The 18271-nt window shown below is 45.9% G+C and overlaps 2 protein-coding genes across 4 annotated transcripts in view; both read right to left on the reverse strand.

Moving 5' to 3' along the window:
• dtx1 (deltex 1, E3 ubiquitin ligase) overlaps positions 1–7049 on the reverse strand; it is a 35038-nt gene extending 27989 nt beyond the window's left edge. The window contains exons 1-2 of the mRNA XM_084690460.1: positions 6547–7049; positions 5219–5858 (exon numbers count right to left, since the gene is read on the reverse strand). Of these exons, the coding sequence (XP_084546586.1) occupies positions 5219–5477 (259 nt within the window). The 5' untranslated portion in view covers positions 5478–5858; positions 6547–7049. The remainder of the gene's footprint in view (positions 1–5218; positions 5859–6546) is intronic.
• Positions 7050–9311: 2262 nt separating this feature from the next.
• ccdc92 (coiled-coil domain containing 92) lies at positions 9312–17285 on the reverse strand. Of its 3 annotated transcripts, XM_084690457.1 has the most exons (5): positions 17187–17285; positions 16354–16493; positions 13830–14004; positions 13341–13382; positions 9312–11030 (listed from the first exon to the last, which is right to left on the reverse strand). In XM_084690457.1, the coding sequence occupies exons 3-5, from the start codon at positions 13963–13965 to the stop codon at positions 10228–10230; spliced, it is 981 nt and encodes a 326-aa protein (XP_084546583.1). In that variant the 5' UTR covers positions 13966–14004; positions 16354–16493; positions 17187–17285; the 3' UTR covers positions 9312–10227. The 3 variants fall into 3 exon arrangements, with proteins under 3 accessions (XP_084546583.1, XP_084546584.1, XP_084546585.1); XM_084690458.1 differs by lacking the exon at positions 16354–16493 and having other exon boundaries at positions 17187–17260; XM_084690459.1 differs by lacking the exons at positions 16354–16493; positions 17187–17285 and adding an exon at positions 15045–15877.
• Between the last annotated feature and the right edge of the window lie 986 nt (positions 17286–18271).

An 18271-nucleotide genomic window follows, 5' to 3' on the forward strand; every position in this document is an offset into this window, starting at 1 on the left:
GAGACAGAAAGATAACCTCTGTAGAAGTTGAGAGTGGTGACTCGCGGGATTAGAGGTTGGAAGGCGACAGAGAGAAGCCGTTAGTGCCTGATGATGCATGAGGCCCGGCCCTCCCTGCCCACCACACGCTGAACATGTGTCCAGCTCTCAGACACTGGCTCCATAGAGGTCCAGGCTCACACACAGTGGGCACCAAGGCCCCATCCATCCCAGAGAACTACAAATATGGACAGGGTCGGTTTCCTGGTGGAGGGAACTACAAACATGGACAGTTCTCTTGGGGACTGGAGGAGATCAGAGACTGGACAAAGAGCAATGGTAGCCCTCTCTGCAGAAGGAGACAGACTTCACAGAACCTGATCCCATACCTGCAACCGTCCACACATTATTGAAGATGGAACAGGCTTACCGGGATAAGCAGGCTTGTGCATTTACATGCATATATTTTTCAGTCCAAATGGAATAATAACAATGCTATCCTGACATTGCAAAATAACTCATTCTGCAATTTCTAGGTCTGTGGCATGTTGGAATTTAAAGAGAGAGAGAGAGAGAGAAAGTGAAAGAGCAAGAGCGAGAGAGAAAGAGAGAGAGAGAGAGAGAAAGACAGAGAGAGAAAGAGAGAGAGAGAGAGAGAGAGAGAGAGAGAGAGAGAGAGAGAGAGAGAGAGAGAGAGAGAGAGAGAGAGAGAGAGAGAGAGAGAGAGGGAGGGAGGGGTGGGGGCAAGCCAGGAGAATTACACCTGCTCTGTGCACAGCTCAATTCCCTCGCTGTGCTTCGGTGTTTATGCCTTCCCTCCATCTCACTGTCACTATACATCAGGTAAACACTCAACCTCTCATTTTCTTTCCGTCTTTCGTCCCTCCTTCCTCTGCCGGCCTCATCTCTTCCTCTCCAGCTGAAATAACCAGGGGTTTCAATCACTAAAAAAAGCAAACTTAAAGCTGTCGACGCGGTTAGCTTTGAACTACAGAATGACATCAGAGGTAAGAGTGATGACAGTTAAATGATGGCAGTCGCTTTAGTCTTATTCTCTGTGGATCTTTGATCTTCATGCAGCCTTATCTAATCTAGAATTAGCTACCTTGCTGCAGCTCAATACAACCCCATTGTGTAATTCAACGTCCTACCTGTGTTGTGAAGGACATACTCTGTCTACTTACACATATGGGGTGGAATTCACTATCAATCCAACACGTACCTAAAAGAGCAGCTTTTTTAGATCCAGGAGCTAAATGTGCTTTGAGAACAGCAACAATGAACGAACAAGCGTTTGAAAAGCATCCGTTTTTGGGCTTTTTCTTTTTTTCAGCGTACGACGTGCTGTTTGGAAAGGTTACTATGACAACTCGTACTAGGGATACACAGGTCGCACTGTAAAATACAGACCTCTGTTTTCACCCATATAAATAGCTTTGCTCTTCTTTTTTGGATTTGAAAGCGTCCACATTCAAGTCAAGATCTCACACCTCAGGGGCCAGCTCATCCGTGTAGCAGACCTGTAACACGTACATGGCGGGAATCCTTTCTCTGCTCTTCCTCCCACACAGTGCAAAAAAATATCCCCCTAGCCACATACTTTAGACACGCGCTAGCGATGAAACCCCCTCACAACCTTCCTCCGACACCTGCACACCCCACACACGCTCAACAAGCTACCGTCAGCATCTCCAGTTAACACACACCACAGACGCTGCCTTCACTGACACAACTACGTGTCTCTTTTTCAGGCTTTTCCAACCACCGGCAACGCTTTGGCCCTTAATTAGTCAACGAGGGCCATGTGACCGTAGGGAAAGCGGGTCAGAGGAGAGGGGGTTCTCACGCCTGCAGAACCAAAACAAACAGAGAAGGAAAAACAACACTCGAGGCAGGCCATAGCAACTGTAGCCAAGGGCCCACTGATAGTGCTGTGTGTGACCACACAGATAATCTCTATCAGGCTATGGAACAATCCACAGGGGACTGTTAATCTCACAGAATAAAGAGAGAGAGAGAGCCATCACTGTTTTCATAACAGCAAAGAATAACACCATTAAAGATTGTGGTTGCAAAACATATCAACATCAGTCATTAACTGCTTGATGGATTGACGTACAATTGTAATTTTTCCCCAGGATTGGTTTTCCACATATTGTTGGTATCATGTTTTAAATGTTACAGTTTTATTGCTATTTTGATTCTCTGTGCTGAATCTCCATGATCAGGCATGGGAAGAAACCAGTGGAAAATCCAGGGTTAAGGTAACAAAGGATAGGGTGAGAGCCCTGAGACTGGCCTATCACAGGGTGAGAGCCCTGAGACTGGCCTATCACAGGGTGAGAGCCATCACACTGGCCTATCACAGAGTGAGAGCCATCAGACTCACCTATCACAGCGTGTTGAGATTGGATAGATATGACCGATAAACCGTAGTTTTAAGCTGTGGGAGTGGGTGGAGTGAAAGGGGATCAGTCCGCAGCAGTGTTTAGAGGTTCAAACACCCCTCTGGGGAGAGAAATGGATCGATCCACTCTGGCCGGGATCCAACCTATCCCCAGCCTTTCACTAGATATCCTTCTACACTAGCCATCCCTGTAAGTCTCCACACACACCCACACACACACCCACACACAGCAATGAATTCAATCCCTTTTTTGAACACCTTACCACATATTTGAACTGCATCTGGCCTCCCCCAACACCAGCTGTGACGAGATCTGTGTGACCCATGTGTGGTGAACAAGCGCATATCTGGGGGTATCTGAGAGGCCCCGCGAGTCGGGCTGTGGTGTGTCCTGCCGTCACCATCCCCTGATTACAGGGAAGAGGGATGTTAAAATAGAGCTGCTGCCTCATTAGGCAGCGCGGGCCCGCTCTGTTTGGCTCGGGATCCCACCCCTGGGTGCCCCGCCTAAGCCACTGAAGACTAGGACTGGGCCCAGAGAGACGGCAGGCAGAGGACGAAAACAAACCCCAGAGGCAGAGCTCTCCACCAATCACACTCCGACAGCTCCGCTTCTCCTGGAGTCCGGCCAATACACATGCTTCAGACGAGGAGACCGCTGGTGTGTAGTTCTGTCGGGTTTCCCCCAAGGGGGGGGGGGGGGGGGGGCGGGGGGGGCGGACGGTGGCCAAGCACCAAGTCGATTGATTGCGGTTTTCCCCCCCGTCTGACTGTCCTACAGAAGTCAAACATCCGCTGTACACGGGTGTATTGTAAGGAACGGCAAACAGAGCGGATGCCTTCCGTGCAAATCGCACATGCATCGATGTCCCTTGTATTTCAACACGACATCGCCCAATGCCTGTGATTAGGCCTCGTTGCAGGACAGAAACGGGTTGATAGTAGTGGGGTTGCTGAGGGCCTATCTGTGTTTGGGGACAGGGCTGGCAGTGAAGTAGGAGGAGGAAGAGGAGGAAGAGGAGGCAGGGACAGTGGGTGTCCGGGGGCCGTTCTTCAGCCCCTCGCCGTGACAGTTTTATCCCAACTGAGGGGGAAGGAAACACAGAGAACGGCACAAGGAGGAGCCATAAACGTTGGGGCCGCGCTGCGGTGCCATGGTAATGGCTGACAAACTGCTGGCTGGCTCATGTCACAGCCGGCAGAGCCAGACACATGTGCAGTTCCCTGTCCTCCTCTGTCAGGGAGAGGCGACAGGGACGGCACAAATCACCCTGGGCTCCTCTGTAAGCGTCACACGGAGTGATGGTTACAGGGACAAACTGCTTCAGACACATTCACACCAGCTAGAATATTGTCGCCGTAAAGAGCTGGCTATACAGAGCGAATTGCCAAAAGCCCATCAATTCAGTTCAAAACAATTACTTTCGGCCAGGGGAATGCGCGTCTAATAGTGAATGAGAGTTGATTTGATTAAAGCAAACACACATGCTGGCAAAAACAGCTCAGTAAGATAAGCTGTCTCTCTCCAAACATGGTGATCCGCTTGAGTCGTGAGATTCCCAGCAGCATCAGCATTAGCAGGACACCACTGGTGACTGGTCTATCTGATGTGGCTGGACACAACCCTTAGGGTAGGTCAGGGACATCTGGCAGAAATGTCAATAAATATGCAGCTTGGAAAATTAAAACAATAACATGAAAATACTGCAGCTGATCCCTGCCAAGATGGAAGATAGTTGAATATGACGCAATTATATTTGGAATAAATGAAACTCCAGCAACTCACATCTTTTGTGACTGTGACAGGGGTAGTAGATAAGAGGAGTTTAAAGTCATGGAAAAGAGTCTGGATTAGCTGGTGACACGACAATATGTCCTTCTTCTCCGAAACATGCCTCTCTCAGCAGTGCAACGCAACTCTAAACAAGCAAGCAGATGACCGTGATGGATTTTCTCAAGCTGAAAGACCAACTGGGAAAACAAAAGCTGTATGTCTTATTGATTGTGACCTTTCATCTTTAACACACAGAATATCAACCAGGCATCCACACATCCAGTGCTTTGCATCGTCTCTATCAACTGGGCCAGGGAATGTCATTCTGCTGCCATTTCACTCCACATGAAAGATTGATTGAGTCCTCTCCACGAAGCTGCTTATGGCAGTGTCGTGGAGAGGTACAATAAGAAAACAAAAATTGCGCTTCCAATCGCAACGATCGTTACAGTACTATTTTATTCATGTAATTGAATAAACCTGGGGCGAGTACAGTATGAATTGATGAGTACAGGGCGTGCTGACTTGATAAATGCACAGCTGCTTCAGTGCCTGCGACCTTTGGCAAGGTCATGACATCACAGCTGCGGCGTTAAAGACTACTGAATGATTTAGATGGCACTAACACATATTTTTCATCCGCAACCACTGATATTCCCTTGAGTGCTTTGTCTTTTGTTAGGGGAGTGACGCCCACTTCAACCTGTGGCTCGTCAGGGTTCCCAACCTCACTTCATCCCAGTACAGCTACCTCAGTCTTGCACAGCAGCTGGCAAAGAACAGGTAAGATACAAGCACAATTCAACCTGAATGAATTGCCATTCCCTAACAGATCCATCAAAATGTATAATTGAAAATAAGCCACACACTGTAAAGTTGCACATTTTGTACATTTCAGTTCAGAGTGCACAGAGGTGAAGGGAATCTATCCTCTTCTTTTGTCATAGTATACTCACCTCTCACTCCCCTCTAACAAAAAAAAAAAAAAGTACGACAGTAGGCTATACCTACTTTTCCAGTTCCCTCTAAAACCACTGTTGACATGCAGGCCTTCTTACCTGTGTCCTGTCTGAACTGGTGCATGGACTGCAGGTCGATGACGTACGGGGCGAGTTGGGCGTCCACCTGTCCCAGGACCACCGTCCCCCTGGCGTCCCCCTTAAGCACGTTCTCAATGTGATGGCACACGGCGGCGCTGTATGGCCTCCAGCGTCCATGTTCATTCAGCCACTCCCAGACCACCACTCTGGCCAGGTTCTGAGGGGGGTACCCCAGCCCGTTGACCGACACCAGCACCCCAGAACCTGGACGAGCCATCTGCCCTCAGTGGTGCCTGCTGGTCTTAGCGGTCGCAAGTGCTGTGCCAGAGGACCACGACGACGCAAAAGGTCAACAAAGTGGCCGAAACATCGTCGAGAGAGAAGAAACGACGTGTCAGCAGTCGCTTATGTACTCGTCGGTCATGTGGACTTTGGGGAGACGGGAGTCATCTGGGTCGTCCGACTTGGTCCTCCCCCACGTCCTTCCTGGAGCACGGTTTCTCTGTCTTTGATCAGCGTCTTCTGAAATGCCAAAGGCAGGATCGTTCCTCTTGTGGCTTGTGGTGTTTGAAGTGGCAGATGATGAGCTTTGCAGTGGAAAGCTTCTGTGGGAGCCAGGCTCCGACTTCTGTAGAATGCTCACCAAATACGAGATACTCTGAGTAAGACAAAAGTACAGTCATTTGAGTTTGAAATTGAAAAAAAAATACATTACGACCATTAAACACAAGTGAGAGGAGCCATCAATAAAAACAATGCTTTAATCTAATGGATACGTCTAAGAAACCAGTCTATTGTATATGTGCGTAAAGGTCCAAGTGTTAAGAGATGAGACCAGCAAATAGTTTCAACGGCCAAGGCCAAAAACCTTTCTGAAGAATTATCTGCACAAAATATGAACATTTACTACGACATCTTCAGATCTAAGATAGCCTAGGCTTAAAAAACCCCCCGTTAAAAACTCATGACGGGTTATTCTTGACCATAATCTAGGGTTTTAGTTCATCGAACAACAAAAATAACACATTTGTTATCATATGGTTATCCAACAAATGCGTTAATTGCGTTGACCATGATTCTAAAGGATGAAGACGCATATAGGCTACTATACAGTACGTTACACATCAAAACAGATACATTCTGCGATATCCATTTTTTCCTGTTAAATACTTTTTATGCTAGCCTATAATTTATTCGCATATACGAACCCATAAAATGGTGCAAACAGCATATAAAATGTATTTCCAGATAGATTTTACGATCTGCGGCGCGATATGGACACGGAGGTTATTGTTCTAGACCAGCCAAGCTTGCATTGATTCCTTGGTGTTGTTCGTCATACAGACCTGTGGGTTGCGATGTCAAGAGCTGTCAGGTAAAGGTAGCATGTCCCCGAACTTGCCGTGCAATAAAAACAAGGCACAAATAATGCAAGCGTTCGTCCAAATGTTCACTCACTGCAGTGGGAGAAACAGATGAAATGATATCTTATATCTGCAAATCTTCGTGACAGAAATCTTCTTCGACTCTACAGCTCCTTGCATGAAGAATAAATGATATGGAGATGGTATCCTGAACAATCAAGACAATCCTCCGCTCTTAGTCCAAGAAAAAGGTTGTTATGGCTACTTCCGTGCCTCGGTTTATCCGAACTGCTATGTATAAACAGTCAATTGCATGCCCTAATTACAATTTCCCGAACGTGTGAACTGCAGGGCCACCTTGAGGTAGGCTAGGTTTTATTATTTCCCCTTTAGAATATGTCTTACTTTCATGCGCTCATATTATAAATAACAGATGTAACCGCAAAACTGTTCCAAAATTACGCACAAAGGTTCATGGACACCTGTCTCGCTGAACGTGAAAATCTTAACCGTTCCCTTGGCTACAGACGCAGGCAACTAGAACGTCGCGACAGAAAATGAGAATAGTGAGTAGAGTAGACTACCTTAAACCGGGTCGGGGACCCATTCCAAATAGACCACAGAAGATGGACGATAGCCTACTGTGGCAATGTTCAAATCAGCCACTTGATTAGAACTAATGCTGCACTGTGAAGCAAAGTTAATTAAATACATGTATACGGCCATATGGGTCCAAGGTGCCCATGGCGTCTTAAGCTGTCAGAGTGCTTTTTAAGGGAGTAGGTTTATATGCCGGTGTTGTGCCCCCAGATGCACCCCCACCCTGAAAAGCACCTCCTCGCGGCAGCGCGCACACACACTCGAATCAAAAAGTGAAATATTTCGTCTCGATATCGCAAATAAACAGCTGTCTCGCATTGTAATTTTGTGTTAAGAGAATAAAAGAGAATAACGTTGGTTATTTGTGTTCTTCTGGTGTTCTTAACACAAAATCCTTAAAACTCGTCATTCAAATCATATAGTGAAGGTGAACCCATATTATTGTTATTAGATTTATTGTTCTTGCATTTCAGGACAGGCCTTGTTTTTCATTTGATGTAAATGTACTTCATCCCCTGCTAACTCTGACTAGGAACGTGTTACCTGCCTGAAACGTACTCTGGTTATTCATACTAGTCCCCTCAGTGTACAGTAAGAATCAATTGATGCTGGGATATAGGCTACAGAACAGAGAGGGGTGCATTTCAGGGCAAGACTGTGTTGGGCCTTACCACGAAATGTGAGGGGGTACTTTTCAAGGTGGGGGTGCATCTGTGGGCACAACACCTGTTCATGGTAAAATTATGCACATTTACCACATTTTAGGAACAGTAAACATATTGGTAGTAACGGGACTGCCAATGTAAAACACACATATTTGAAGATCACAAACATGCTCACTCTATTGGATACTATGTCCAAGTTGGATCATTTAATAAAGACAGACGTTGACCACAACTTGTGCTAACAGATAGCATTATAGGCTGTCTTACTGTGAGTCTATCATAGCCTATATATGCTTTAGAGCCCCGCGAACCCCTTAATTGCGAGAGGGCACGCGATAGCTTATGATGTCATGATGTTGGAAATGCTACCAGAAGAGGGCAGCACGCATCCATTAATCAACAGCCTCAAACTACTTAAAAAAAAACCGTCCTGAGCAGTATTGTGAAAACAGAATTGCTAAATGCGAACATTCAGGGCACATGGTAGTCAATTGTTTTACAAGTTTTAATAACAAAACGAACCAAAGGAATAGGCTACAGGCCTACTTGTGGTCTTCACATCTGTCTATTATCGGCGGCAGTAGGCACTTGAGAAAATCCGGTTCTGTTGTCCAAGATGGACACCTAGTGGCTTTACAAGCGAACTTCAAATACAAAACATTGGCTGACAAATTGGATGAAACAGAGGATGAAGTTTTGAAAAGCGACTGTGACGTGTACAAAGTTTGTTCAATTTATTTTGTTCTATGGAGGATGGTGAAATAAACAAATGGACGACACTCAACTACCCCATGCTGAACAGGGAAAATAATTGGTGAGTGAAGCATCCATAAGCAGTCCTCTTTATTAACTACATTTTGGTTATGAAGAAATCAGATGAGAATGTTTGATTAACCTGTTTGATTTTATAGTGTAGACCACTCTCTACTTTTATAGGCCTTGTAGTGTTGTGTAGACCGCCGTGTCTATTTTGTTTTTGAATTAGCCTTGTAGTGTTGCAGACCACTGTGTCTATATTTGAAGAGGCATTGAAGTATTGTAGAACATTTGGGGGCATTGCTTTCACTTAGCATAAGCTAATTTTCGGACAGATGAACAGTGCTGAGTAACAACGCTGCCACAGTTGATTGAATCAGCTTGTTTCAACGGGTGAATGAATGGCATGCTGGATAGCTAACTTGCAGGTTAGCTGTCTTGACAATATAAAGTAGATACTTTATTTTCAGAAAAGATGCACTGAATTGTCTCCATGGCTGTCTGCAGTTTGCAGTTCTGAATTTTAGATATTATTTTATCAGAAGGGCCCCTTGAGATTGCTCCGCCCTTTGTTGGGGTCTAGCTCCGCCTCTGATTGTTCCATTGAGACACCTGCGTGCTATCAGGGGACAGGCATGCAACCAGAGCACCGTACTTACCTGTACTAATTCAATTTCCAACATTCAAACATTGAAGAGTTGAGTTTCTCAACACATTATACAGGAGTAAGAAATTGCTTGCTTTATTGTAACATAGTCTTTAAGGACCAGTATGTGAGGTGAAAAGCATAACAATGTGGTTATAATGCAACTAATTTGACGTAAAATTTCTATATCAAAACAAACAATAAATTAAAATCCTTTACCATTTGAAATATACAATTAAGAACGGATCATATCATAAGTGATTGTGACCGTGATGTTTTTGTAAATGCCCATGTCACAGCATTGTAACCTCATAAAGCTTTCGGTCTCACAAACTTCATGCAATCTCACACAATCACACTTTCTCACTCACTCAAACACACACACACACACACACACCTTTCTCTTACTGCATTTGAACCACTTGATAACTGCAAATCAGTTGCCAGGCAGCAACAATTAGAGCTCCTTTCTCCTTGAAACTTGCCCCCAAAGCCCAATGCATAAATAACCGGCAAAGTACCACCAGTTACAATTACAATAGCACATTAATATTCTTTCCTAGTGTGTTATTCATGTATTTACATTACAAGAAGATTGGATTATATTACTTGTTGATATGACTGGGCAGTATTGCTGACCAGATGAAATATGAAGGTAATTTCCAGTAGTAACCATGACTTGATGTATATGAATCACCAGATTAGCAGGCAATAAAGCAGATGTTTGGCAGAGGAAGTAGTGCACCATGTTAGACAGAGTGAGGAGAGAGAGAGAGAAAAGACAGGATATGTAAGTCACATGAGGGTTTAAAACAAAACGTTTGGCATGCTCATAGTAGCCCCATTTCTACATATGAAAAAAAGCACTCAAACAAAGTGGATTTCTCTTTTTTTTTGTCCATTTTCCATTTTACTTTCTTTGTTGCGGTGTTGCATAAAAAGCAGCCGGTTACACAGTAGGTGAAGCTCGTCTTCCGCCCTCCGGGATGTGAGTGGTTAAACTGTTCTGTCCGTCCCGGAGCGCTTCCTCAACACCTTGCCCCCGTTGACCTGGTCCACAGCCAGCGTCTCCAGCTCCGCCTGGGGCGGGGCCAGGGGAGGGGTGTTGTGAGGGATGCGGTGGGCCACGCCCACATGGGCCCGATGCTGGCGGTCCCGGGCCGGGCTGTGGCGGGGGCTGGACGAGGCGGCACCCGCGGAGGAGCGCTCGGAGGCGATGGGCGGGATGACGGCGGGGCGCTCCCGCGGCACGTGCGGCTCCGGCGTGTCTCTGGCGGCCTGCAGGAAGGGGGTGGGGTCGGGCATGGCGTCCACGGCGTCGCGGAGGGCCACGCGCCGCCCGTCGGCCCCCAGGCGGTACAGCTCCGTCAGCTCCGAGTGCAGCGGCTGCGACAGGCTCTTCTTCATGCGGCGACGGGGGGTCTCCGGCTGGCGGTCCTTGGCGGGGGGAGGGGTGGGCTTGTAGGAGCTCACAGGGCTCACGTTGGGGCTGCCCTCCGAGGAGCTCCCCGCCAGCAGCTTCTTCTTGGTGGCGTGGAGCTGAGAGGTGAGATACGCGATGGTGCTGGCTCTCTGCTCCAGCTCGCCCGACAGCACGGCCAGCTTTTGGCTCTTCATCCGCAGCTCCTCCAGGTACTTCTTCTCCCGCTCCTTGATGGTGTTCTCCAGGACGGAGATCATGGCGTTCTTCTGCTCCAGGTCCCTCAGCAGCTCCGAGTTCTCCTCCTCCTTCAGCTTCAGCTGAGCCTCCAGCTCCTCACACTTCTGGTGCAGTTCTCTGCATCGAGCTTCGCTCGTGTCTGCACACACAGTAACACACAAGGTCACACATACTAAGGTTTAGTAGAGTTCAACTGGTTTAAACTGACACCACTTATTGAAGATGTATTCCTATATGTTGAATGTATGCACCTTCCTGCCAAAGTAAATGCCTTGTCTGTGCAAACTTTCATGGCGATTAAATCCCTTTCTGATTCTGATACTAGGTACAGTAGGTTTCACACAAACACAGGTACACAAAGGCATCAAAGACAAAGGCAATTAAGCGAACACGCGCACACATTTATTTCTCAATAGTCTGTTGAGTGCCAGCACTAATCATGGATTGAGCCAGTCAGCTGAGATCAGTCGGTGGGGTGGGGGAGAGTCTGGGCTGCGGAGACCTATTTGCAGTGGAGCAGAGAGCTCCTGTCTCATATTGCAGCTCTGGTCGATAGCAAGGGCACGGCTCTTTTCTGACCTTCATCTTCCCTACTACCTTTAGTTTGTACTAATACTGCTCCCCCCACCCCTCCCCAAAATCACCCCACCCTCTTGCACCCATCCCAGCTCGCTCACTGAGCTAAGATGCAGGCCTATCTGTCTCATCCAGGTAATGCTACATTATAAGCCTGGATCACATTGCCATTGATCATATAGAGAAATTGAATTAAATCTCAGCCACCCCACCCCTGCATGCCGGGGGGGGGGGGAAACGACAACTACCATGCAGTCTTTATACAGCAGGACTGAGCCCTGGCTATCCCAGGCATAGGAAGCTTTCCTGGTTCCATTATCTCTGATAGACAGAATCCCTTACTGAGCTGCAGTCTGTGTGTGTGTGTGTGTGTGTATGTGTCTGTGTGTGTGTGCGTGGGGGGGGGGGGGGGTGTTACTGGTGCATCTATCCCAGTAAAAGGGGGTTGTTGTCTCTGTACTGGGGCCCCAGCTGGAGCAGCCCTGCTGCACTAAGTAGGTTGCCGACCGTGCATTAGCACTGGCAGACCTAATCTAATTTCCTGCACTGCAATCTGCGTGTTGTCTCACACAAACCTAATACGATCTGTCACCCGTTTCCACAGCACTAGTCAGAATAGGGTCTGACACACTCCACTGTCAGTGAAGGGATGGTCGTACGGCCACACTGGGACATTTGGGATGCTGGTGACCCCTTCAGAGTTTCAGCAGGCTTAGAGACAGAAAATCAAAGATTAAGCTAAGATGACTTATGTTCACCCTGAGGTCAGAGATCAGCAACTGCTTGTCAAGCCATTCTATTTGGCTTCCTTGGGTTAGGATATTGAATGTGTTGGTAGAATATAGATCTTATATCCTATAGGTAGGGGATGTCAAATATAATCCTTGTCATGTCTCCCATTCTATAATTACATGGAATGTGACGTGGAATACAACTGGACCCTTGTGTGATTCTGCTTTACAGTCAGGGCACAGTGTACAGGGTTCTGCGGATGGTTCCACGACGTGACCGCGGACCGTTCTGCCGAGTGACCATCGACCGTCCCGCTGGTTGACCACGGATGGTTTCTGCTTCGGCTCTGAATCAGGCCTCTGTTGTGACTCTGGCATGTTCTGGGGAACGGGGGGGAGGGGTGGCGAGCCTGGCGGGGAGCAGTCAGGGGTGGGGGGAGGGGCCCCTGAAACGGCAGGGGTCCTGCAGCGCTTCCTGGGTGGGAGAGTGTTACCAGGATACAGCCGGTGTTTTCTGCTGTCTCCCTGGGCCTGGGCTCCACAGAGAGAGGGGAGCTATGTTCTGCTGCTGCCTTATTTATAGCCTGGCTGCTTTTGAAGGGCCTGGTCCTTGTGGCACTTTTACTATTTCTAACCGCTGAGGAGAAAGCATGCTACAACTGATTCAAAGCATGTCAGACAAATGTGTGTTATATTTTTGAGCAAATGCCGATCCTATTCCAAACGAACCATTTGAACACATATACAAAAGAGGGTTTGTGGATGGTGAGGAGGGCTACAGTATTATAAATCAGAAACAAAAGGTGAGCAAACACTGTTGGCTGGGTGTAGTAAGTACATTGGCTGGAATGCAGACACTGGTATATCTTAGACTAGCCATACAAAAGGAGAATCGAAAGAATGACCATTAACTTAGCATTCAGTGCCCACTCTCACTAAAGCTCACACTGCAATGAAGGCCCAGAGAGGCCCCTAATCCAAGCAACGCCAGGGACTGCCACTCTGGACACAACAGGTGAACCTGATAGGTGCGCTGGGTGTGTGTGTGGCGTGTGTTGGTGTGTGTGTGTGTGTGTGTGTGTGTGTGTGTGTGTGTGTGTGTGTGTGTGTGTGTGTGTGGCGGAGGCAGGGGTAGGTCTCACCTGATGGATCAGAGCTCCTCAATGTCAGCTCATATGTCAGGTCTGTGAACAGAGCAGAGTTTCACATGACACCATGAGAGGTCACATGACACCATGAGATCAGGGTGTGACGGGCCTGGGAGGGTGGGCGGCCCCATCAAGGAGCAGGCCGGATCAGGACACACGGACGGGGCAGCAAGCAGCATTTGATCAGAAGCACAACAACAACAACAACAGCAGCAGATAGCTCATCCAGATGGAGGCTAGCGTCTCACCGACCCCAGGATTAGTGAGAGTTCCAGGGCCAGCTTAGCACCAGCAGGTCAGACAGGGTTATGGGACAGTCGGGGCTAAAGCATAGTGAACCATGTATAATAATAATCAGCTTTCCAGCGTGACTTTGGTCTACTGCTCGGACTGTGGATGCAGCTGCTAAGGAAGCAGATGCATGTCCAGAGCTTCTCTGGAGGAATGTGGTGTGGGCATGTTGAGGGTCGGGGGGCTGTTTACCTGTGCAGTGCTGCTGGAGCCGTTTGATCTCGGAGTGGAGGCCCTTCAGAGTGTTGCTGTGGTCCTGCTGCAGGAACAGCAGGTTTTTCTGGGCGCTGTGCAGTTGATTCTCCATTGTAACGTTGGCAGAAGCCATTAGTCGACACTACTTAGACACGGCAGCAGCCCTTGACACCTGACACAGGCGGCAGAAAGACAACATTATCTCTGTGGTCCCGTACTGGATTGCTTCCCCTACTCAGATATTTGGGATGGGCTCTGGCTGAACGGTCTCACTGGCCAACCAATTCTAATCCCTTTTGGATGATACTCTGAACAAGCTCTACTGGCAACACCATCAAATCCATTAACAGCATTGACTATTTGTCATACAGTCGAAGAATCTAGGAAGGAAAGAGTAGCTACAACAGTGAAAACAAGTTAGCGTAGAAAAAGGATAAATCTGAAAGCTATAATGGAGCTTTTAAGATACAACTTCCCTTGCTTTGTTTGTTTACTCTAATAGGCAAAAAATGCTGATGTTGACCTATTGATTTTATAATAAGAGTGGGCAGTCTGGGCATCCATATCTCTGGACACATACAGTATCTTATCGCTTTACTAGCACTGAACCTAAACAAAAGCTTGCTGTTTGTCTCTGCATATATACTCCCCAAAAACAGAGCTACAGTGTCCTACCTGATGTTAAGCCATTTTCATTTCCCACAATCTTTTGTATTTGAAAGAAGTCTTTATCAACAGGTATTCAAAAAAGTAATTTCTAGGCAGCTCTCCCCAAAAAAAGAATATAGCCCAGATAACACGTGGACGTTGAGAGAGAAGTAGCCCACGTTTTCACAAATCCTCAGAACACGGAAGACGTCACAGGGACACAGGGTGCGGCATAAGGCAGTCACCCCCCCCCTCCCTCTCCCTCCTTGGACGCCCTTGCTTCCAGAGAGAGAGAGAGAGAGAGAGAGAGAGAGAGAGAGAGAGAGAGGGCCATCCTTCAGTCACAGCAGCCCCATTGTCTCCAACCTCTCCCCGACAACACCACTGGGCTCAGAGGGGGGTGGGGGGGGGGGGGGGGGGGCCACTTTGATTCACCCTCCCTGAGTGCCGAAACACAGAAAAAGCTTTCCACTTGCATACATTAGAGAGCTTCAATAAAACATCTTTCAGCTTCTTCCTCTTACATCATCTGCTCACCAACATGAATAAAACATTCACTATCACCTCATATGGAATCCCAGCACATGCTGCTTGCTAGTCAGACTCAGGTGAAAATCCTTCTGTGTATCAGTCATATATGACCTCCAGTACAGTTGAGTCATACACACAAACGATGATGTCATACGCGCCACAGAGTTAATCTATAATAGATGCGTAATCCCGAGTGCTTTCTGTACGCATCGCAAGCACACTCTCGTGCATCACACCCCCTTTTCCTGGAACAGACCGGATGCTGATAGCTTCAGTTTGATCATTGGGGTCTTGATCCTCCATTTAAAAACTGAATACATTCCTATGACCATGGCTGAGGTCACCGTATGAAAACCATACTAGCTACAGGAAAAGCGATCACAAACCTTTACAAATGACATCACATTAAATGACATCCCTGTTACAGTCACAGTCAACTGTCCTCCTTCTAATCGATACAAATCAAATAACAACAATGAAACCATGACAACAATGTGCCACCAACTAGTATCTCTGAATGCTTTCCTTTTCTCCAACACACTAACCATCATTTCCCCACACTGAATACACAGACATAAATAATCAATTAACTGCAGCACTAAACACAACTGGTTCCCATCCTCTATAACGTATTGTACATACACGACATGTGATATGGAGCTCATTCCTTTTCACTCTCTCTTCATTCTCTATGGACTTTGGTTTGTGGACTGCCTTCCTTTGAATAACGTGAAGCACTTTATTTGTTGATTAAAAAAACAACAAAAAACTAGCAGGCAGTTACAGAAAATGAAATTTAGTATAAAATATTTAGCAAACGTTAGCTAACTGGGGCTAACGTTTATACAGCCAAGCTATCTAGCCAGCTAATTCCACATTTCCCAAGCACTTTCTTTTTCAGCACCTGCATTGCGGACAGCACCCGATACGACTTTCATACACTGCATCTGAAGGACTTTAATGATGACCACATTTGACAACAAACAGCTAAGGTCATTAGCATACTAATAACTAACCAAAGACCACACATCCATCAGTGATAAATGCATGGATAAGATAAGGTGGCTTGTAGGGTACATTCATTCTGATTGTGTCGCTGAACACACAACATGCCCCATTTGCTAATTTAGCACGTCATTAACGTTATACCACAGAACTATTTGTGTTAGAGCTAGCAAAAGTGTTAATCTTACTTGCCAATGAAGCTAATTAAGCCAATGAACTTGATAATACTATAGCATCCAGCAGCAGGTGTAATTACGGGGCAAACGATACTGGCTGGCAATAAAATCAGCTAGCTACCCTAACGTAAACAGACAACCAGTACTGTAATGGTACCTACCGGCTAAACGTGACAAAATAGTTGGATGCCCTCTATAAGTAGAATTGTTTCAGCAGAAGCTAGCCTTTCTGGCTAAGCCGGTTATGCCATGTTCTGCATTGTGTTGATGATGTCAAGTGATCGTCTCTGTCGGTCGGCAGCTAGAGACAGAGAAAGCTGTGTCAGATTTCTCTCATCTCCCTGAGCTACAACAAAATACAGCGATGCATCATGGGAAGTCAGAAAAAAAAATCACTAGATTTACCAGACCCATTTACAGGACAAAAGTAGTCCCAATTAAATTAATAATTAATTCTTAGATAAATAGTTTAAAAGCATTGATAAATAAATAACATGTAAATAGTTTCCTATGTCCTTTTTTTGAGGGGCGGAGAAGAGGGCTAGTTTTTCTCAGCCTCACTAAATGTAGTAGTAGGATCCAGTGACACCATTTTTATACAGTGATAATCCCAGAGAATATGATCACACCTGCCTCCCACACCAGCACAGACGATAAAGGAATCTAAAATATTTCTGATTCTGATTCCTCTCACCCACCAGAATACGATTAATTCTCATTGATACAAGGTACAGTGACTTTCTTTTAAAGTAATAATTAGTATATTTTACATTTTTGCACTTTTGGACATGCTTAGTTACTTATTTTACACCGTACAGTGATACTTATAGCTAGCTCTAGAGCTATCAGTCTTTCAATCTTCTTTTAAGAACCAGACTGATAATTTTTAATCGTAATTCACGTAAATCCCTCGAACAATGTAGCTCTATTAGCTACATCGACTACTGTACAGCAGCTTCTTAGCTCCTCCATAAAAAAAATCTAGTTAGTCTACCTTGATTGTTATTTAAATTGGTTGTTCACCAACGATGTCGCCATGTCCAGTTAGAAAGTTAACTCCGAGCGTCATCTCTATAGCAACAGATTCCTGAGCCTTACCTGTTTTCAGATCCGATGCACTTGAGCCATCTCGTGGTCGGAAGAAGAACTTGCAAACATCAGTAACGGCCCACGCTCCACTTTTTTAGGCTTCTCTCAGAGAGCATACCCTTTAAAAGATGAAAGATTATTAAGTGCATTAAGGAAATATGAACTGTAATATCTAAATGCACACGTGTTGTTCGAATCCTGTTCATTTGTATTCAGTAAGCTTCTGAGACAGGAGACACACTGGAAAATCTCAATTTGTTTTACTATCTTGGCTTAGGTCTATCATTTATGGTTTTGACGTTATACTGGTCGTTCCTTTTTTTGTCAATCCTAGTCCTTTAATATATTTCTTGACTCACAAAGGAATTCTTTATTTTTGTTCTGGGTAGACATTTTCATGCTTGTTTAGTAGGCATACAGTAAACTCAAACTGGTAAATCCAGCCCGCATATTGAGTACTTTTGTGTGTTTTCTTATGTGTTTCTCTCTGCAGATTTCGTAGCATTACAGTCGTGTTGCTTTTTACTTTTCTCTGTTGAGGTATATTGTGAAAACAGCGGACTTTTTATCTGGGCCAGAATGTCATCCTTTGCTCTCCACCACGGTCTAACTTAACTACCTTAAATTATCTCTGGCAAGATGAACAGCAGCACTGCTACCGCGTAAAATGATATGAACCAATAACAAAAACATCTATTTCACAACCAACCTAAGCAAGTGTCTCAAATGTAATAAAAAAAAAAGAAGAAAAAATTATCACGGAATAAATGGGATTATTGTCTCCTTCCTGAAATGTTATTTTACGGAAGGAGCCTTTAATCTCTCTCTTTGGCTTTGGTATTTTTTTGACAAGGATTAAATTCTTCTCATATCTTTAGTTTTACTGATTCTGGCACAGAGCCCAGAACCTTATAGACCAACCAGTACTGTAGTGGTAACATATCCTCCCCCGGCCTCCTTTCCAAAGCCTTAAAAAAATAAAAATAAAAT

The sequence above is a fragment of the Hypomesus nipponensis genome, chromosome 24, assembly GCF_054491055.1.
Source record: "Hypomesus nipponensis isolate SF chromosome 24, ASM5449105v1, whole genome shotgun sequence".
NCBI classification, from domain to species: Eukaryota; Metazoa; Chordata; class Actinopteri; order Osmeriformes; family Osmeridae; genus Hypomesus; species Hypomesus nipponensis.

What these genes read in the sequence shown, in the direction of transcription:
- ccdc92 (XM_084690457.1), bottom strand. Translation starts at nt 13,965, where the DNA reads ATGGCTTCTGCCAACGTTACAATGGAGAATCAACTGCACAGCGCCCAG. An exon ending in GCTCCAGCAGCACTGCACAG is followed by an intron (nt 13,383 to 13,829) that starts GTAAACAGCCCC and finishes CTCTGTTCACAG; the next exon opens with ACCTGACATATGAGCTGACA. An exon ending in GAGGAGCTCTGATCCATCAG is followed by an intron (nt 11,031 to 13,340) that starts GTGAGACCTACC and finishes CTGTGTGTGCAG; the next exon opens with ACACGAGCGAAGCTCGATGC.